Source organism: Haemaphysalis longicornis, unplaced genomic scaffold (genome assembly GCF_048455015.1).
Source record: "Haemaphysalis longicornis isolate Haplotype H1 unplaced genomic scaffold, Haemaphysalis longicornis Haplotype H1 scaffold_253, whole genome shotgun sequence".
Taxonomy (NCBI): domain Eukaryota; kingdom Metazoa; phylum Arthropoda; class Arachnida; order Ixodida; family Ixodidae; genus Haemaphysalis; species Haemaphysalis longicornis.
In genome coordinates, this window is record NW_027526316.1 from 18,309 (window position 1) to 40,399 (window position 22,091).

Sequence of the window (22,091 nt, forward strand, 5' to 3'; positions counted from 1 at the left end):
CGAAACCTCGATTTTACGAAATTCTCGATTTAACGAAATTTTCGCTCGCAAGTACGACTTCGTTATATCGAGGTTTAACTGTATTTTACAGAATGGAAGCGGTTTGTATACAGTTCAAGCACTTGAGGTTCCGGGGCGGTGACATACGTTTAAGATTGGAAGCGAGGAGGAAGAGAGAAAAGCGCATTGAAACACGAGAGAAAAAGCCAGCAATAAGGAAGCACAAACTAGAAAAGCATAAATATGTGAGAGAGGGGGATGCAAAGGCAGAGGTGGGGACGGGCAAACTAAAAAGAACCGAGAGGACACGACAAACAGAAGCTTAGGAGCGATGGGAGACACGTAATTGCGTGGTCGACAGGAATGCGTGGCCTCATTGCGTGGCCTCATTCCCCTCAAGGGATCCGTGTCCTGGCACCCAAACTATATAAACTTCGGGAATGCTCTGTCTTGTTAAAAGAAGACGAAGTGCCGTTTTAGAAATTCGACCTTGTAAGTAATTTCTGCAGGCTGCCTGAGAGTCGGTAAGTATGGTGATTGGGTATTGGGCAGTGATGATGGCGTGGGCTATCGCGGCTTCTTCGGCAGTATCAATCGCTGTGGTATTGACGGTGCAGGATGTGATCTCTTGGCCCCGTCCATTCACTACACAAGTTACGTGGGCCGGATGGTGCGGATAAGGAGATGCATCCACATAACAGGTATTTAGGTCGTTTGCATATCTGGCGGACATGGCTCGTGCTCGGAAAACTGAAGGGACATCGAAGACCTCAATGATTTCTGGCATCAATTCAAATAAGAACTGTATCTAAGCTCTCGCAGCTTTTGTTTGACAACGAACGATGCTTTGTTTACCAACGAACAGAAAAAAACAATCAGAGCTGGCATTTCTTTCGCCTGTTTCCCTTTTACTTCGTTGTGACAGTAAGGAGCAAATCATGAAGTGCCCAAAGTGAGCCAGGGACTTTACTCGATCAATGCTACTTCCCTGAAAGCGCGTTGTGATCGACTTTCACTTTCACCACGAGGGTTGGTTGAAGGCCAATGAAAAAAAGGGCTTTTCTGTCATCACAGAAACCCTAAACTGGCCACCAAGCCTCGACCTAAAGGAGTATTACGTTACTGTGAGGTAATGAGTACACGTGACGACAGCCATTCCGGCAGCATAGCCAATTGCACTAATAGTAGTGCCTGGCATTTGCCACTGGTTGCTGTGCTTGTAAATATACGTGCTCGGGCAGAATACAGGTCTGGCGGGCCAATGCATTTTCCCACGCACACCTTTTCAGGGGGGACGCGGCAAGTAACACGACTCTTTTTATTTACAAACGAAATCGAATCAAATTAGGAGCATTTATGTAGCTAACCATTCAAACAAAAATGCTGAAATCAGATTAAAGATATCTTCTATACTTTCTGAGTCAGAAGACTAATTGCCTGAAAATTGCATTCAGCATAATTAACTAACTAGGCAAGGAGTCAACACGATTTTTACGTCAGTGTGATCAGAAATGTCTATTCTGTGCAAGGAAGCTATTAGATTATTGCATTATATCCATTATGCATTAAGAAAGAACAAGAGAAGTTTCACCTTCCTTCCGAAATCACAAACAGTCTCATGGCAGAAAGAAAGTGAAACTTTGGTCTTTCTTTGTTGATACCTCAACTAAATAAAGCAGTAACCTGATAGGTTTCTTCCACAGAATGGACCTTACAGGTGATGCTGACATAAAAATCTTGTTAACTTCTTGCTAATTAGTTTATTAATCTTGCGACAGCTTTGTGAAGGTAATTAGCCTGGTAACTCAAAATGTATGGAAGGTATTTTTAAACTGATTTGTTTAAGATTAGTTAACTACATAAAATCTCCTCATTTGACTTACTTTGGCCCATAATTAACAAAAATAGTTTTACTTGCCACGTCCCCCCTTAAAGGGACACTGAAGTGAATTTGTCAAGCTCCCGTTTTTGCTTGCACTGCGTAGACTGGCTCAAATTAGCACACTTTTCATCGTTTATCCGGTTGACAAATCGGTAATTATTTTACAAAGCGCGAAAGAAGAAAAACTACCATGCGCGGTTTGCGGCGGCCGCACCAACTAAGGCTGTGACGTTGAGAGGAGGGGCGCCGTGATTGGACGATGCCCAAGGTTAGCAATCACACAAGTTTCGGTTTCGGTTTCGGTTCTGTAAAACATAACCAATGGCTTTGTTGGATGGGCATTCTCAATATCTCAGTAATCATCGTACCGCGCTTCTGCCATGCTGTCGGATGTAAAATGCGTAAGATAAGCCTCCCAGGACGGCTTGGAATCGTAGCATGCACTACCCGAGGCCTACGCAGTGCATGAACGCCCTCCGCGTCCCCCGCAGACGCTCAAAGGCCATGCGCTTTTCCCCCATATTTGGAGCTTGCCTCGCTCATGCCTGTATCGTAAAAAGCGTGTTCGCACCAGGCCAAGGGTCTGCTCATTCTGGCCTGTGCCCACTGCCTGCAAGCAGTCGGTGCATGCTTATGGCAACAGCACGCCAACGAGAACTCGCTAGCGCGCCAGTGCCAGCCTGCGCGCGTTTTGTGAACTAGTTCGTGTAGCCATGAACGTTGCGGCCCCAAAAAAGGTGAACTCAATATAGAAAACATCGGCGGAAAACAAAAAAGTTAACTTACAAAAAAAAAAAAAAAAAAAGCACGTACCCGCGGGGATTCGAACTTGTGACTCGCAAAACATTCAGGATGAATTCCTAGCGCCCCAGACTGCTAGGCCACGGAGCGGGACGGGAATGCCTTGCTAATATAGGGTATATATTGTACAAACGGTTTACACTTTTATTTAGTTTTGGCATTTCAAGCAGCTTAGGTGACTATTTGTTGTACTGCGATCGTGCAGTAAGCGTCGCCCGAGTTTCCACAGTTGCTCACGTCTAGCAATTGCATTTTGTAGACGGAAAAGCGTTCGCAGATGCGTAGTCGTGCTGCTGACCGCTGTGCTTGTTCGCCCAGCGCAAAAAAGTGCTTCCCGCGCCCTAGTTTTACGCTGTACGGTAAAAATATCAGTTGATTTTATTTGCTTAGTACCTATATTGACTTCGCTGACTCTTCTCCCGCCTTCAAGAGGCCTTATGTTTTCGTACTGGCGTACCAGTCAGCGAAGCGTCGCATGTGCAGCGCTTGTGTGAAGCGACCTTGACTTGGAGCTAGATACAGTGTACAAACAAACCAAGTAAAGAAAGGCACATTCTTCCATTCACAAACGTGTCCTGGCTTCGTTTCAACTAAGCGAACGAATTGCGACCAAGCAATTTTTTTCAACCTCCTTGATTGCGACGACCCGCCGGCGGCCGGCGGACGAGGCGCTGGGCCGACTGACTCTGTCGGCCGGGGAGCCGTGCAGTAGCGCAGCCGTGGCGCAGCCAATTGCCAGCTCATCCCCTCCTGACGTCACACGAAAACGCCACAGAAAATGGGCGAGCGTAAAGAGAGGAGGACAGCGTTTTCGAATTAGTTTTTCTACTAAATAAAATCGCGTAAACGTGCCTAGAGTGGTCGAAACATGGCCTGGGGACTCCGGACTACAATTTGCGCTAGTAATCCCGCAATGTTTACATATCACTTCAGTGTCCCTTTAACCGTGCCTGCATCAAAAGAAGGAACGTTTCAACAAAATCGAAACTGAAACAAAAGCTAGCCTGCTGCCTGTAGCCAGACATTCTATTTTACGATGTTTGCTAACTGACGTTTATTTTTTTATGTGAGCAGTAAACAGGACTTGTCGACAAAATTTCTGCAGTGCTCTGTTTACTTTCACACTGTTCTGGGAACAGAGTGAGCTACGGAGAAGAAGAGAATGACAGAGAGAGTGCGCGGAGAGAGCTGTCTTCGGAACTCTGGCGACGTTGGCGTGGAGGAAACAAGTCAAAGCACAGTGCGACTACCACGACTGCGCGAAGGCATTGTAGAAGTACCGTATTTTCACGCGTATAACCCGCACCGAAAATACGAAAATTTCAGCGGCAAAGTAGGGGCACGGATAAAACGCTGGGTTTTTCCTTCAGTGCAGCTTCACGGCAATGCGCGTTGTGCCGTGAAGCTCCTAAGCAGCAACACTGACAGCCTTCCATGGCAGCGATTGTGCAAAACATACAAGGACAGGGAAGAAAAAACAAGGGCGAGCGCACTCTAACAACCGAATTTTATTAGTGGCAGTCAGTGTAGTCTGCTTGCTAAATATACGTTTTTTTTTCTGTCTACATAGTATGTGATGTGTTGCTTGAGTAGTAGCTTTGGTGCAGCCTTTCCTGTATCAAATATGTGGGCAATACGCGAGGATCTTTTTTTTCCCGGCGGCCTGAAAGTGGCGGTGCGGATTATACGCAGGGGTGAGTTATACGCGCAAAAATATGGTAAGTCTGCAGCCAGCGCTGGCGGGAAAGGAGGAAGGAATAAGAAGGACTGTGACGAAATGACACTGGCAGTCAACAGAAGGAGTGACAGGCAGCCAATGTCGCTGCTACAGTGAGCAAACGCAGCCACTGAGGCAGTTAGAGGGCTGAGGATAGTTGAAACAGTGCATGATTTGAAGATCAACCAAAGGATCTTAAAAATTAATTTTCCCATTTACATTTTCATGCCTCTGTGTTTTCTATTTTTCTTTTTAGGGGTGAAGCCGCTTAGGGGCTGGGGCTCTTGGCGTCTCCTGTCATCGTTGTAAGCGTCTTCTCATGTAGCCACGGTACTAAAAAAACACCGGGACACTCGTTTACGCGTCGTGCTACAAGGCTTCGTGCTTCAAAGACAAGAGGCTTTTACGGCAAAGCTGTATAACTCTACTCTCCCATGGCTTCATCTCCATTGGTGATAACGCCAAGGCACCAAGAATACACTTGTACACTGCATGGTTCACCCCTCCCCAGGTTTTGCCTTAGTGGTGTTGGCACAGGATTTTTTCCAGGAAAACACGTAGGCAAGCTCCACTAATCCCGTTACGCTATCCATGACCTTTGACACCACAAGTTGTGGGGGGGAAAATGAATGGAAAGAGCGACACCTGTTTCCACACTCGGCATTTTCTGCGTTGATAAGCAGCTATCATTGCAGGTGGTATACAGTAGAATCTCGATGATACGAATCTCGCGGGACCGCGAAAAATATTCGTATCATCCGAAATTCGTACGAACCAACAAAGACCAAAAAAATTGAGCGCTGAAAAAAGTTTTCGTTTATTTCTTTTCTTACTTTCGCGTGCACAAATCCGTGATTTTTTCTGCTTTTTTTAAACCCCCACGTCACAAAGCAGTCCTTTCTAAAGCGCATAACGCTTCGCCTAGCTTCGCGTTTGTCTCCTCACTCCCGGTGTCGAAGCTCGCTACACGCCGCAACAGTCAAGCGTGAACCGCATGGTGCGTTTTTGCACGCGATTCGCACGCCTCGGCTTTGCGCGCGCTGTATTTTCACGGCCGCATTGACGATTTCGCGCCCGCGGTATCTCCTACCTCGGTCAGAAAAAGACGCTGACGACTTGCGAAACACTCGAGACAGCCCGCTGGCTCCGCCCGAGATGTTTAGGCTTAGCACTCCGGCAGATATTTTATGGGCGCTTTCACTAGCGGCGCGGATGGCGTTTTATAGTACCGTTTTCGCCAACGTTATCAGCTCCTTTACTGCACAAGAAACTTCGTGTCTCCCTTGAGCGGCATTTTAAAGAGCGGCTAGACGCAGTCGCTCAAGCGGCCGTGCCACTTCGCGGCCGAAGCCGCCGCCATGTTGCCGCCGCCGGCCGCGGCGCGCGCAGCGTGCGAGAGGTTTCGCGGCGCGCATGGGGCGTGCGGGGCGCGTTTTCGCGAGCAGAAAACAACAGCCCGGCCGTTTCTGGAGATAGAAGAGTGACAAATGGGGAGAGAGAGCCATCACTTGCTTGTTCGGCAGTCGGGCCCCTCGCCGGCTCGTTCGTATCATCCGCCGGGCCGCGCAGGCCTGTTCGTAACAGCCGAAATTTTTCCCATTGCAAACAATGCAATTTTGCCGGGACTTTTCAGAAATTCGTATCATCCCGAAATTCGTATCACCCAGAATCGTATCATTGAGATTCTACTGTATTTGTATCCATTGTGTTCAAATCTACCGACATAGTCACACCTGCTTTTACAATAATGGAGGAGGTGGCTTTTGCCTCTCGCTACCCTGACATCCTAGGTGGTGATACAGAGTACGACTTCACGAATCACTAGACTGCGATAGGACCCATTCACCTTTTCGACCCTGGTGGTGGTGTCAATTGACACCACCACATAAACGTTTCTCTAGCGCATAAAGAACAAAACCAATAGGAGTTTTGGAAGGAATAGTTCTTCAATAATGCCTATTGCGATATAGTATATCACTGTTGTTTCATTTTAGAGTAGGTGCACGCTACAAAAAAAAATAAAAAAAGACAAAACTCCGGGGAAGTTAAAATTATGAAAGTGAGGCTAAAAAAAAAATGGCACTGTCAGTTTTATTCTGAAGCTTGTAAATCTGTAAATATGTGCACTGTGAAGCTCATTTGTTGTTTGTGAGTTCATGTAGTCATGACGTTTAAAAAAATGCGCAAAAATGATGTCTCTGCTCAACATAAAATTTTTAATTGCGAGACATTTTAATTAATTGCCTCATCAATAAATCTGGTAATACTCTTACTTCCTGCTCTATTTTTTGTTTGTGGGCTAGCGGGACACTACAATTTAGGCAAACACACAGAAAACACTGTCTTGCCTGAAATAAAAAAAATCAGGGCTGAAAGGGCTAACCACACACGACAGCACACACGAGCCAAGCCGAGCCCAGCCCAGCCGCACCACACCGACCTGCGTGGGGTTGGGCTTCCCCACCATGCACTTGAGGGCCGCCACCCGCATGTAGAAGGCCGCCTTGCGCACCAGGCCCAGCTCCGCATACAGGCGGGCCAGGGAGCCGTACCACGCCACCTGCCCCCCCCACCCCCACAGAGGGGAAGGAAAGGGAAGAGGAAAAGAACATGCACCATTCCACTCTGTATAGGCAGATGACCCGCACACGACAGAAGAGGCGACACTGAACTTGGGTACAAATTTGCAGTGGTAGAACGCGGTTAAACCAAGTAGGTCAAGCAAAACCTTGGCTTTCATGCCTAAAGTGCGCAGTGAAAGTATGCACAATCGCACCAAAAGGCTAGATACAGGCGCTGCTCGACGCTGTTGGCGCGGATGTGCAGTGAACTTGGATGCAGAGAGTGCTTTCTCGTACCATTTTAATGAAAAGAACCCTTTGCTCTTCCCTCCTATCTGCACCACCCCCCTTAGGTGCCAGTTTGACCTTGGCTGAGCTTCAAGGCCAGACTGATGCTACGAGGAAGGTACCCTTCTCTGGGATCAACCTGGAGTAATAAGCTTCAGTTGAAAAGCACTGGGACTAAGGCGCACCCCTTGGGGACTCCACGCCCTCAACCTCTACTACACACTGGCTGTATGCAACAGGTGCCCTCAACGGAAAGCTCTGGAGGTAAAAGCGGGGCAGCGTAAAGGCCCAGCTGTGTACACAGGAGGGACCGTGAGCCATGCCACAATGCCTACCCCACAAACCATGACTGCATATTGACAGTGCTGCGATAACAACAAACCAACAACTACAAATGGCGCTAGAGAGCAATTTAAGAGTGCCTACGATAGAGGTGCAACGAGGGGGGTGTCAGTGTTAGAACACCCCCCCCCCCCCCAAAAAAATTTTCTCAGTTTTTTTTCGAAATTTTCTCAAAATTTTCTCACCCCCAAAATCAGTTATGCCCTCCCCCCGCTGTCCCCTCTACATTTCGGCCCTTTGTTTTTGTCCACACTGTTCACACTGCACATCAGTATATTATGCAAAAACAAAATAAGAGGATTACATAGGAAAACGAAAATTAAATGATATTTGCGCGCAGACTACCATATTTTCCGGTGTATAAGTTGGAGTTTTTCTCAAATTTTCGTTGGTGCATCTTATCCACCGGTGCGACTTATGTATCGAATAAATTTGGTACGTGACGCCCGCACGTGGTTCGCGTTCAAAAAGGTTCCTGTGTGGTGTGTGATTTCAGTGCACCTTAAGAGACACAGCTCTACGGTCTAAATGAATGAATTATTTGTTAGCGAGTTGGAGGAAGAAGGCTTTGATGGTTTTGCCTAAACACCGCCTGCAAGTACATGCCATCTGTGTGTATCAATAAACCATTGTTGAGAAGTTAGTTCTGTCTAGACTCTGGATGGTAGATGCACCTGTCTAGCACTGCTTACCGGGGGATGCGTTCAGAAGCGGTGGCTGCTGCAACCATGTACTTTCACCGTACTTTCTAATGAACTGATCCTCTATGAGTTTACCTGGTTAACAAGTGCGTTTTGCACACCGGTGTGACTTATATAGGTAAGCTTTTTTTTTTTTTTTTTCCGGAAGAAGTGCGGTTTTGAGGGGGTGCAACTTGTACAACAGTGCGACTTTTAGACCAAAAATTCCGTATAAAAGGTTCTTTTTTTTTTTTTTTGCCAGCAGCGTGTAACAGCTTCAAAAAATATTTCTGGCGGCGCCACTGGCCTGCACTAGCTAGCACAAGTGTGAACTGTTGCACAGTAGCCACAATGATCTTTCTGGCAAAAGGCAATAGAGGTGAATTTTTAAGGGACACCAAATGGTCAACTCTAACAATGCCACGGATAGCCTAGAATTTCATCCAACAGTATTCTGCAACCCCCCAAACTCTGAAAAATCTTGCAATAATTTTTGCAATGTCCTGCTACGACCTACTGGGGAGGGGAGGAAGCTGGCACTACTACCCACCTCTCTAAGCAATGCGCACAAGGACGCATTGAAGTACGGGCATAACACATAGGCTGCAGCACTGTACTGTCAAACCCGTTTATAGCGAATTGCAAAGCACAGCGATCAGTTCGATATATCCAATAGTTCGATATAGCCAAACCCGCCTATAACGAACTCATTGTTACAAGTTCGCAATCCGCGAGACCACCCCCCCCCCTCCCCCAGCCCAAATCCACCATCACCAAATGCAGAAAAGAACACAGTAAAGTAGCCATTACCACACCCAAAATAGTTCATTTATTGCAAGTAATAAAGCTACTTTCCTCCTGAAGTGCCTACTTTGCAAAGAAAAAAGCGGTGATTTTTGTTTTCACTTTCGTTTAGGCGGCTTCAACTAGCATAGCATTCTCTACACAAAACATTGTTTGTACCAGTTCGCGTCCGCGTCCTCCAAAGTTGGAGTCTGCGTCCTCCAAAATTTAAGAAACATTGGCGGAGCACATCGACTGCCAAAAGCGCTCCTTTATAAGCGTCGGAAGGCTTTCACTCGCGACATCATCGGGAACGTGAGGGAGCTCTTCCCACAGTTCACCGATGCTGCTGTTTTGGTCCGGACTCGCTGACTGCGCGGGTTCCGACGTGAGTCCCGCGCATCGGAAACAGTTACGGAAAGTGTGTGGCGTCACGTTGTCCGTGCGAGGCGCATTGTCTCAGTCGCAACTCTTGCTCCGTGGTCGCGGCCAATCCACATCTGAATCGCCGCTCTGAGACTGTGCATTTCTGCGGTCATTCTAGGCGCGCAGAGTTCGATATATCGGATGTGAACTTCGTTATAAGGAATAAGTTTCCCATGTATTTTGGAAACTGAATTTGTTCGATATATAGCATAATTCGCTCTATCCGGGTTCGTTATAGCCGGGTTTGACTGTATGAGTGAGCTCCAGACCAAACAACACGAAACCCTAATGTATGGTGACTAGTCAACTTACCCGTACCTATCAGTAATATGATCAATGGTCAGACGCCATTTTAAAAAAAGCCTTTCCTTTAAAGGAGTACTGCCCCAAATCTCAAAGCTGACATAACGGTGTAAAAAGCTTTCTTTGTATTTGGAGACATCTCCTAGCAAGTTTCAACTGTAATCATTCGGTATGAAATATTTTAAATCAATTTTAATCTTTGCATGCCCCAAAAAGCTCGGAACGAATACCCCTGTGACATCAGCATGATGCCATGTGCGCCTCGCCCCAAACTGCCAACGTCAGGGTTCCCATGATGTAGCCAGAGCACTGCTTTGGCTACAGTGACATCACAAGAACAGTGACATCATAAGCGCCTCCCTGTCATGGCGGCGGCGGCCGCCTTGGTGCTCGTTTCATCGAAACCGAAAGTGACACGAATAAACGATGCTGTAAATAATTACTTATGCTGATACTGACTGTCTAACGTGCCAATCTATCATTACCGGGGCATCCACAGCAGTGAACACAACGTAACACGAAAGCTTCGTGCCAGTACTCCTTCAAGTACTCCAACATGTAAACTTGTCGACATTTTCGCCCCACCACGCCTCACCTTTTCGAGGTCAGACTGGGCCAGGTTCATGGAGACGACGCTCTGCACAAACTCAGCTGCACCCAGGGGCCTCTGGGCAGGACGAGAAAAAGGGACAGCAACTTGGAAAACTGCACTCCGGTGCCCTCCAACACCCTCAAGTGGATCTGTGTACAGAATGACCACAGATGCCTTGTAACAAGCGACACAAGGACGGCGATGTAGCAGCTCAAACACACAACACAGGAAGTCCACATCAATACGAGCTGCTAGACAAATGTTTCGCCATTTTAGGGGCAAAGCCCCGTAGGGGATGGGGCTGTTGGCGTCTCCTGTCGTCATCGTCGCCGTAACCGTCATCTCATGTAATTACGGTACTAAAACACCGGGACACTCGCTTACGCCTCACACTGGAGCACTTCGTAACGCGTACTAAAAAAAAAGAGAGAGACACCGGGACACTCGTTCACGCTTTGCACTTGACAGCTTCTTGCTTCAAAGGCACGAGACTTGTACAGCAAAGCTGTATACCTCGACCCCCCGACGGTTTCATCTCCGTTGGCAAAAATGCCACGGTGCCAAGAATGCACTTATACACTGCATGCTTTGTCCCTTACCAGGTTTCCCGCTAGTGGAGATGGCCCGGGATTTTTTTGTCTGTTAATGTTACTGATTACACACAGAAGCGCATCGGTAACACGTTTCTTTGAATGTAGCAATGTCGACTCTCTCTTTAATTCTCTAAACACAGAATCTACTTACAGTAAGGCTTACCCTTTGTATACTACAACTTACTTACACTTTGTAGAACCGCAGCTACTATTTTTCCTCATGAATGACTGTGACTTCTTTCGTTTCAGCAGTCCTGTTCTACATGTCATTGTGCATAGGACAGTTAGATCTCACCCCAACCAAAGCGACTGAAATGAAGTAACGGCTGCAACCAGATACAATTTCCATTCTCATCTGGGACGTTACAGACAGCTGGCATTAGATGCAAACAATGGTTATAACAAAGCTTCGCTGTTTAAGTGCACTCGTGCCGGTTACACGTACAAACTGAAACGTAGCCTTCCTGTGCACTTGCAACAACTTTTATGAAGAGTGTGCGGATAGAGCACAATCAGCACAGCACCTTCAGAGGCAGCTAGGCAGTCAAATGAAACAACGAATTAAGCTGGCACCACGTGACAGAAGCATTGTAGCTGTACTACACGGCCGTTTCAAAGGCCTTCCGAAGGCCTTCGATTGATTTGATTGATTGATTGTGGAGTTTAACGCGCCGACGCAACGCAGGTGATGAGGCGCGCCGTAGTGGAGGGCTCCAAATTAATTTTGACCACCTGGGGATCTTTAACGTGTGCTGAAATCTCGTACACACGGGCGTTTTTGCTTTTCGCCTCCATCAGAAAAGCGGCTGCCGCGGCCGGGGACCGAACCCGCGACCTCGTGCTCAGCAGCGCAACGCCTTAGCCACTGAGCCACCGCGGCGGGTGAAGGCCTTCGAACCAACTGTCTACCGAGTGCCCTATTCCAAATACATAGGGCAAACTTCGAAAAGAGCATTCAACTGTCAACTGAAAGTCGCCACCTAAGCACAGGCACTGGTCCCACAACAGACAGACCTGGTCCTCGGCCCATCGCGCAAAGTGCAGGACTTATCACAGGCAAGTAAAACTTCCCCAAGTAAGATGAGGGTACCCGAAAGCCAACAGGACAAAGGAGGTCCAAAGACGCTGCAGTTCCTAACCTTGGTAGGCGTCGTATATTTTGGTTTGCCAGCACAGCTTTGTGATTTGCCCGCGTCCGGGGAGCTACCCTACATGCAGACCAATTAGGCTGTAACGGCAGCCCAGGTTCCTGCAGTTGCTGCTTGAGTACCACTTGCACTTTCTGTCCATAGATGGCAGGCTCATCACCTTGCCTGTTGACCGCCAGAACAGGGGGGCCAACCGTGGTCCAGACTCTGACACATGGGGCCTCTGGGGAGTTTCTCCGCTCGTTTCTGTTGAGTAATACCCCTGTCAAACGTGCCCATCTAAGTGCACTTCCACAGAGTGCACTCAGCTGAAACGACATCCAGGCGCAGCTAAACAGCAAAGGCGAATGATACTTACCACTGAACGCACTTTAAAGGGGCCCTGCAGCACTTACCATCGCCTACTCGTAGTAAAGTCTATTATGAACATCCGTTCACTATCACCGAAACTACGCGCGATGAGAAATCGCACATAACTATTCCCTCTCAACTCAACCGCGGACAATGCGACGAAAGCTGCGTGCTCTCTCCCAGAGAGAGGGGCGGCTCGCGGCGTTCTCTTCGGTGGCCTTCAGTATATCACATGCCGGGCAGTTTTCTCCCTTTCTCCGCAACGTGGAGGAGTCTATTTCCGGTCTGGTGCCACAAAAAAGCAGGCATGGCTGCCTCATCACAAGCGTGCGCTCAGGCTGGTAGGGCGTTTTTGAAGCAACAAACATTTGTTGTCGAGTGGTCTCGTTGAACGGGGAGTATTGAGTCCGTCACTCAAACTCCGCGCGCACTCAAAACACAAAATAAACACCAAAACTATGCGTACAGGTTCCAACATACAAGAGGATCGCACACAGCGCATATGACGACGGCGGATCGTCACAGGAAATGTGAGAAATTAGCCGCGAAGTTGACCAGTGACAGCCGATCGGACAGCCATGGCCTCAATGACGTCCTTTGGGCCATGCCAGGGGTGCATAATAAGGAGAACTGAAGAAAGCGCGCTTGTTTTTTCCGAGTCTTTCAGAGCGATTTGCGCGCTCAGCGCTTCACGTGCACGTGTAGTATACAGGGTTCGCACAGGTCCTTGAAAACCTTGAAAACCGTTGAATTTAGAAGTGTCAATTTCAAGGCCTGGAAAGTCCTGGAATTTTTAAATGGTCCTTGTTGAAAACCCTTGATTTTTCCTAAGGGAATCAATGGCCCTGTCTTTTTACAAGAATTTAAAGTGTTTGTCATGGATTTTAGGTGTTAACAAATGTGAAGAAACATTGTAACAATCAAGTTTCAGTGTATTGCGTGAAATTACAAGTTTGTTGGATTTTCATTATTACAAGGCAACATTGGGAGCAGGCACTTGTCGATCCAATCCATATCACGATACAATCCAGTAAAAGCCAGCTTCTGTTCTCTATCTTGCATATAGTCTGTGGACGCTTGCTCATTGCATGTTCACTGTGCCTCATACGCTCCATCTACATTTGCTTTTACGTGCAAATGGTGGACGTGTACATAGTTCATCCTGCCTTGCAGCAACACTTGCGGATTTAATTTCAGCTGATACTCTCGTTGACAAAGCAGGAGATGCAGGCAACATTAACTAAGTTTTGAAATCAAACAGCCTCAGCAAAACACCAAGAAAAAAGAAAAACCTCTAAATACCAGCCATAAGATAAAAAATAAAGCTGGGGGAGCATTTACAAACCCGTTAGCACCTATCTAAATGTGCACTAATGTGCTTAGGCATTGTGCAATAAAAAACTTTTGCATTGTGTTGGAAAAGTTATAAATAATCCCAGATAAAACATTAGATGGGGACCTTGAAAATGTGTTTTTGGTACTTGAAAGTCCTTGAAAACCCTTTAATTTTTGCTTTTGAAGCCTGTACGAACCCTGAGTATATGGTTCACGTATTCCTGGCAGTGTAAGCTAAACGTCGAGCAGGTTTACTTGCACAGCTCAAAGAGTGTTGCAGGGTCCCTTTAAGCTGAGTGTGTTCCCCAAACACACTTTACCCAGGCCGGCTCACCGAGTCAGTTGTCCCAGCCGCAGGGGTCAAAAATCGGGAAAAATAACATAAAATAGCGAGCGTTTAGATGTCTAAAAATTATGTTAAAATTTAGATATGGATGTATTTTTCATTTGTTTTTACGAAAAGCGGAGCACTGACGATAAAGAAGAAAATAATCCCTCGCCGGACAATGTGCCAGCGCCGCCTGATAAGGTGTTGCTCCATGGCTACCATTCTCTGCAGTGGCCAGTTGCGGTGGTTTGTTGTGGCTTTGAGGTGGTGCTCCCGTTGCAGTCTTTTCGGTTATAATCCACGCACTCTGATAGTTTCCCCTCAACGATAATGCTGCTGCGATTCGCTGCGAAGCAAATAACAATGAAAATATGACTGTCGGCGTTTAGTCGCAGTCCCAACGGCATTTTTTATGGACTTGTGAAAGACGCTGATAGTGCTGTTGAACAATGTAAACACAACGAACTGTTTACATAGTCTCTCATATAACAAAAAGCTGGAATTTCAAGTAAATTTGCAGAATATTTACGCCAGCTGTCGTCACTGACACCACCGCCAAAAGCATTTTATTTCGGCGTTTAGCAGCGCACAGCCAAAGTGCCATGCGGAGGCGCCCAAGTGCACTTGGCCCAAGTGCACTTAAATAGGCACGTTTGACAGGGGTATAACTCTACCTCTGTCATTGAGAGCATAGAGTTTCATACAATAATAATTAATAACTCGTGGGGAAACTGGCGCTAGTGTCAACGCGAACATGGCAGCAACGCTTACGCTTCAATGGGAATCATGGGTAGTTCTGGAACCAGATTGCCTAGGATCGAAACAGGTCTATGGCTGCGCAAATTGTGTTTTTTGACAAAAAAAGCTCTTATGGCCCGGTTCTCCGTTTACAAATTACATGGCGAACAAGAAAGTTAGTGACGAAAAGCCGGTTCTGTACGAAATAAAACGGCACGTTTAAATAAAAACCAGACACGGAGTCAAGGAGGTTTGTGGAGCAGGTTTGCCATTTCCGTCAACTACAGCAGGACGCGGACTTCTTTAAAAACTACTTGTAAAAGTTTTGGCGCTGGTGGTTTGTGATAGTAAGAGAAGTTTTGTGCTCATAAGAAAAAAAGCAACTGATTACCTTTGGAGAAGTTACTCTTGCCTGAATTAGTGACATTCATCAAACTGCATCCCTGTCAGACGCCGTTAGTGCTGGTCTACGCCGTAGGAGCCGGCGTTCGCACGAAAGGTGTGGCTGTTCCAAGCGATTCACAACCGTCGTCAGCTTCGACAATACATTGCTCTGCCGAATGAGCAGCGCCGCAACTCCTAATTAGCAGACAACTTCGCCGCACAGAGCGCCGTCATTTGTGTTTTCATGCTCGCTGTGCCGGCAATGAATTGATAACGCACCGAATTCGCAACTCCGGTAATAACACATTCCACTCAGGGCGGCGTCAGTGCTCGCGGGCGGCATACAGTTTAAGGAGAAACGTATTTTTGATAGCTTCTCCCAACAACCCGCGTAGGCAAATGCGTTCATGTAATTCCAAAACGAAAACGAAACTGCCTGCAATCCATAGCAACTTCCACAAGCCATCGAGCGCAAATCCGAATCCAGAACTACCCATCACGCCCACTGAGGCGTACGATCGCAGCGCCAGTTTCCCCTCTAGTTGGTATTGTGTGAAACTCTATGGTTGAGAGTAACAAAAAGCCACGTTTGCTTGATCTGATTGATTGTGGGGTTTAATGCGCCATTGCAACGCAGGCTGTGAGACGCGCCGTAGTGGATGGCTCCGCCGGATTAATTTTGACCACCTGCAGGGGATCTTTAACATGTGCCGAAATCTTTAACACCCGAGCGTTTTTGCTTTTCGCCTCCATCAGAAAAAGCTCGCTGGGAAAAGCTGCGGCTGAAAAGCTGCAGAAAAGCTGCGGCTGAGAAAAGAACCCGCGTCCTCGCACTCAGCAGCACGACACCTTAGCCACTGAGCCACCACGGTAGGTAAAAAAAGCCACGTTTGCGAACCATGCCAAGTAGAAATGAAATACTTTCAGCTGTTACGATGGCCCAACAACTGAGCGGCCGTTTTTCCCTCTAGCAGAGCACCCCAATTTGTGAAGCGCGCCCAACGGGCCCTACACTGAGAGAGAGAGGTACACTGACCGCGTGAGCGGCGAGCCAGCGGGCGGCCTTGACGGCGCACTCGGCCAGGATGGGTGCCACGGGCGAGTACTTGGCGTAGTGCAGGCAGCTCTCCCGCAGCTCCTCCCAGCCCTCCTCCACGGCCACCAGCCACGGGGGGCACCCCATCGAGGGGGGAGGGGGAGGGGGAGGAGGGGCGACGGCCTCCCCCTCTTCACCTGCAATTCAAGAATCTCAGCGGCAGCCACAACAGCGGGGGCTCGGCTAACTAGGGCTCTCAAGGATCAGGATCAAGTTCCACGGACAACAGATTCCTCGAAAGGCTAAAAGAAGGGCACTAGGTTTTTTTAGCAAAAAAATGCACAACTTCACAGCACGCTTACTCTGTAGAGGCTGCAGAGTACTCTCTTCAGAATTTATCAAGCTATTGCACAAGTTGTTCAGAGTTAGGCGCCAGCCACATTACGCTTTCAGCACTCAAAATCAACCACCACAAGAGAGCACCGGCTTCGATGCAGCAGCAACAGGCTTGCTTGCAAAGTACAGGCAATATCTGAGCAACCACCCTTTGCAATCTTAACTGCAAGATACAAGCTGGCAGGCGTACTCTCACATCCCACTTGCCCTGCACCCAACCGCCCTTCCTACCCATCAGTGCAACACGTTTACTGGAAGTGCCATCCACCAGCCCCACCACCACACCTGTGTTGGCGCATGGCTTCCTGGGAGGACTGGCTCTACCCGGGTTTTGGCATGGACATGAAGTTGATGCAAGTACTTCTGGTGGCCCATTGCCATCGTCTTAGTGAGGGCCTCTGGGAGTTCTATGGACCAGCCGTCTTCAAGTGAAGAGACTGCGGCATGACAGCCCACACTAGAGCTGTTTAGAGAATAAAGTTTTGTATCAGACATCTCTGGGTGTCTGCAACCAAGTTTTCATTTCCGCTCTGAGCGGATATCTGGTGCCCTCATGCTTGCGTGGGAATCTAGTGGCGAGGGCAACCACGCTGCCAAAGTTCTTGCATTCCCAATGAACTGATTCGTTGCCAACAATAGTAGATAAAACATCAGCTCTTTCACAGACAGAATGACCAAAAAATGTGCCGTCTCCAACCGAGAAAATGGTCTGCTCCGCAGTGCGGGCACCGGAAGTGCAGCGTTTTTTATCCTTTACAAACAAAGAACCTCCCCGCTCACAAATTTCGGGGCTTTTGTGCACTGAAGCTACACCTGGGGTATGAATACAGTGGGAAAAAGGTGTGAAGAGACGGAGTAGAAAAATAGACAAAATGATGCATTCAGAAAAAAAAGAGGGCAGGGGGGGGCATGGTGTGTACTTTCTGTCATTGTCTTTTTCCACGCCTTGTTCCACTATGAATTGAAACCAGGTTTACATCATGCTGGGCTATTAGGTGCATTCTCGAGGAGGGCTCCAGGTCAGTTTTGACTGCCTGTGAATCTTCATGCTCTTGTGAAGGCACTAGAAGTGATTGATTGTAGGGTGTAATGCGCTGACGCAACGCAGGCGACGAGGCGCACCGTAGTGGAGTGCTCCGGATTGAGTTTGACCAAACTGGGATCTTTAACGTGCGCCGAAATCTCGTACGCGCGGGGGCGTTTTTGCTTTTCGCCTACATCAGAAAAGCGGCCGCTGCGGCTGGGAATCGAACCCGCGACCTCGTGCTCAGCAGCGCAACGCCTTAGCCAATGAGCCACCACGGCGGGTAAGGCACCACAAGCACTAGGTTTATTTGTTGTATCTGAAGAACTGTTCCATGCAGATTGTTTCCACGGCTTCAAACTTTCCTATTTACAAATTAAAGGGGTGTAGTGTGCTGATGCTACACTTTGCCTATGGGGCACAACACTGCCGTGGAGAGACTAACGTCAACCACACACAGCCAAATTTCACCACAGACGCGTTTCAATTTTTCCCCAGACTCAAAAAAAGAAAAGAACAGAAAACTACCCTGGCTGGGATCAAACCCAGGTCTTGGGATCAGCGTCGCAACCCCACACTTCCCCCTCCCACAGCCCATCACCACCCGTGCTCGCTCACCGCCGTTCTTGTCGGCCGTGGCAGGTGGCGTCCCCGCAGCAGCGGAGGAGGAGGAGGCTGGCAGGGAGGAGGGTGGCGGGCAGGAGGGTGGGCAGGTGGCGGCCACGGCCCCCTCCAGGGTGGCGGCCAGCCAGAGCCAGTCGGGCACCCCCCGCAGCAGCTCCTGGGCCTCGGCGTACAGCGCCTGGGCCTCGCGGGGAAGCCCCAGCTGCAGGCTCAGGTCCCCCAGCTGCTTGCGCTGGCGGCCCTGGCACCGGCGCCGGAACTGCCTGCGCCATTAATCCGGGGGCGAGGGGGACGAGAAGAGGAGGCACTTTAACTGCCGCCATGAAGCACATTCCAACAACCACGGCTCGTTCCGGCCACAATGTTGACACTGCATGTCCTGCAGAACTGTGTTTCTCATCTTTCAACGTCCAAACTTCGTGGGGTGTCACAGTGAACCTTTCTTGGTATGTGTTTAGCATGACTGCTAAGTCAGTCGTCAGTGTGTGCTGCGCTCACTGTTTCACCTTTTTACTACTTTACTATGGAGCTCTTTAGATGACACCTCTGTTCAATCTTTTTTTTTTTCTTTTTTCCCTTTGCTTTTTTCCTCGCATGTCTAATTTTTTCACCTGACGTGGCATGTTAGGCTCTCTGCTGGACAAACCTCGTCAGCATCATTGCACTACATTCTCTCTCAACAATAGGTGACACCACCCTAAGCAAGGGAGCGGGAGTCATTACACGCAGCTGGGCTGACTGCGGGCTTTTTGAAGTGCCCTTGAAGACAACGTACTATCGGCGTCAAATAAAACATGAACACAAAAAATATGAACCTGTGCACACAAATAGCGCGATCATTTTCCATGCAAGCCGAAATGATGCGTGTCTTAGTTACAAAAACAAAGTTGGGAAAAGTGCATGTCTACACATACCAATAGCAAGCCATTATATGAACTCTACGAACAGTATTTTTCAATTTTGCACGTTCTGGTTCATATTTTTGTGTTTGCGTTTATTTGACGCCAATAGTACATTTTTAAAGACAGCACAAAACAGCACACTGGATGGGACTTTGCGGAATATGTGATGCCCACTGCGTTCACGAACATCTGTTTGACCATTCCATCACTGGCGCCACAATCAGAAGGTATAGGTGGTATTCGTTATAAAGTTTAGCTGTCAATTTCTTCGCTTGGGAACACTGGAAACGGCCACAGACATGGCCGATGTGCCACGGGCATGGCGCAACTTGGAAAAAAAAAAAGAAAAGCCGGCATGCGTCGTCTGCACTGCTTCAACCCGATTCTCAACGGTGGTGTCAACATAGATGTTATTAATCGCACTCACATTGTACTCGAGGCACTACTTTGCATTCAGTGAGGTAGAGTTTGTAACGTGCAACACAGTCATGTGCTTAGCACGCACAAGTACTGCCATCCCGCGGAGCCCGACGTAACCAGTGACAGCGCACCACGGCCTCCGCGATCGGCTGCCGGCGGCGCGCCGCCGGCAGCCGATCGCGGAGGCCGTGAGCGCACTCACATGGTTGCCTGCATGCGCACCCCGCCAGTGAGTACAAGCAATAAGACATCTATCGGACTCCCTCGCATGGTAATGTCTGCAAGCTTTTTGTTTGTTCCAGTCATTTTTTCCTCATGCCCTTATAAGCCATTCACGGAAACAAAGCATTTGGTTGTTAGTCAGCGCATCGTCCTGTTGTCCTCTCTGGTCCCATCTATTGTGCTATTTCTGTCTGCTGTCATTGAAAATGTACCAGGCAGCATAAATTGCTGTGCCTTCTTGGACAAGGTAGAGCCTGGTTTAATCTCAGAGAACTAACCCACTCAAGTCTGCTTCAGTTAGCTATACTCAATGACAACTTAAAAACGGCGCCGGAAGTTGCCGCTGTGCCTTATCACCGTAGCCGGATGTTTCTCCGCGCGGCGCAAGTAGGGCGTAAATGGGAATATTTTGAACATGGCGTGAGCCGTTCCCATGATTTTTTCGACTTAATGTGCTTATAAACGACTCCAGTGACGACAAGCAGACTGCGTGAGACAAGGCAGACGATATCACGCATTCATAGCAAACCCCTTTCAAAACGCACGCGCACTGACGTCACGAGTCCGGCGCTTTGGCGGAGTGATACACTACATGAGGTGGTGCCGTTCTTGAGTTGTAACTGAAGGCTTTTTAACCGAAAAATAAAGGGCAAGAAACGGCTCCTCCAGCTCCATATCAAAGAGGCCACGAAACCACTGCTTTGTCCCGACAACAATGGCACAAATCGTATGACAAACCTCAAACAACTAATTGAGACTATAAACAGAACACACACAGCAGTGGCAACTCGCCAACCACCGTCTGGGAAGGTCTATAACAACATGACAGGATCTGGATTCTCCCCAATTAATAGCTGTCGAATCAACATAGTTGGCAATTTCAGTGGGGCCTCCAGTTCTGTTTGATTGCATCACTTGAATGCTACCGCGCAGGTACTAACAACCTGATAACTGGGCTTTCAGCACTGGCCCACATTATGTCCCTCCCAGCAAAGTAGAGGCATTTTTTTTACCTGAACTGGCTACACTGGTGCAAGCAGTGCGGCATACGTTCATTTTTTTACTAATTGATATCCCCAGTAGCACTTGGCACTGGTCTGCACGACACTGCACTAATCTGCACCAGTTCAGGTTAAAAAATATGCCCCTAGTGCCTCACCGCTGCACAAAATTTGAAAGTATTTTAGCATTTCTTGGGCTTTTCTAGTTAGTAATAAATGTCTTTTGTGGATTCAAAATGGTGCAGATTGAGTGAATTGCCCAGTTGTGTTTTGTCTCCATTTAAAAGAAGCCGCTTCTTTCTCCCTCGGACGTCGGACCGGTTTCGGCAGCGCCGAAGGAATGCCGGACCATTCACCTGGAGTCGGTGTCCAGTCCGACGAAGTCCTCGAAGGGCGCCTTGAGCAGAGGCAGGGCGGAGGAAGAGGAGGGCCGGTCGAAGGAGCGCTCCAGCCGCCGGGACTCCAGCACCCAGGCCAGCGAGGCGGCAAACTCCGCCACGTCGCGCTCCACCTGCTCCCCGTCCAGGCTCGGGTACAGCTGGCACCACAGGAGGAAGGGCGGGAAATTCAAATTCATTTAATCATGGTAACTCCGCACACCATTCAAACTGCTTTCCCGTTACCCGCAAGCATTCTGCCATGCCCACGAAATTTCAACCACAGTTCACTGAAAGGAGCATCAGTCAATGTTTTGCAAGTGCAGAGAGCTTCGTGGCTCGAAAATGCACTCCTGTAGAGCAAGAAGTAACAATATCTTACCTTTCAAAACTGCTCCACCAAATGGACACAACTTACAAAGCACACACTTCAACTTCTTTGCCACAGCACCCTTTTTGCTTTTACTTTTCTTTCTTTTGAAAAAGCAGTAGCTGAGATTTACCAATTATGCATCCCCAACTGACATTCTTTGCTCCCTGCATATATCGTACAATGCATACAAGCTAATGCTCTTGTACCATTAAAAGAGGAAGTCAGCTGACGTACTACCAATCGCTGCTTCACATTTAAGCACACCCTCTGTGCAAGCGGCCCTCCTGTCTAATGTTTATGCGGAAAGCTACTACACACAAAAATCTTCACTGACCCTTCCTAAAAAAAGTTGACACAAGCGTGAAGGCTTTCGGGCATCAAAACTGCGTCAGAACCTCCACAAAACGTACGTCCAACCTTCACTAAAAGTGCATCCAATCGATCGTCAAACCTTCGAGGAACCA

General features: G+C 48.2%; 1 protein-coding gene across 1 annotated transcript in view; it reads right to left on the reverse strand.

Annotated features, from left to right (window-relative positions):
* The window catches only part of LOC144172723 (trafficking protein particle complex subunit 9-like), a gene marked incomplete at its 3' end in the record, with an annotated part of 40,644 nt that overhangs the window by 13,966 nt on the left and 4,587 nt on the right, over positions 1-22,091 (reverse strand). Inside the window, exons 4-8 of the mRNA XM_077701335.1 lie at positions 21,234-21,415; positions 18,327-18,595; positions 16,289-16,485; positions 10,379-10,450; positions 6,841-6,960 (exon numbers count right to left, since the gene is read on the reverse strand). Coding sequence (XP_077557461.1) covers positions 6,841-6,960; positions 10,379-10,450; positions 16,289-16,485; positions 18,327-18,595; positions 21,234-21,415 — 840 coding nt within the window. The remainder of the gene's footprint in view (positions 1-6,840; positions 6,961-10,378; positions 10,451-16,288; positions 16,486-18,326; positions 18,596-21,233; positions 21,416-22,091) is intronic.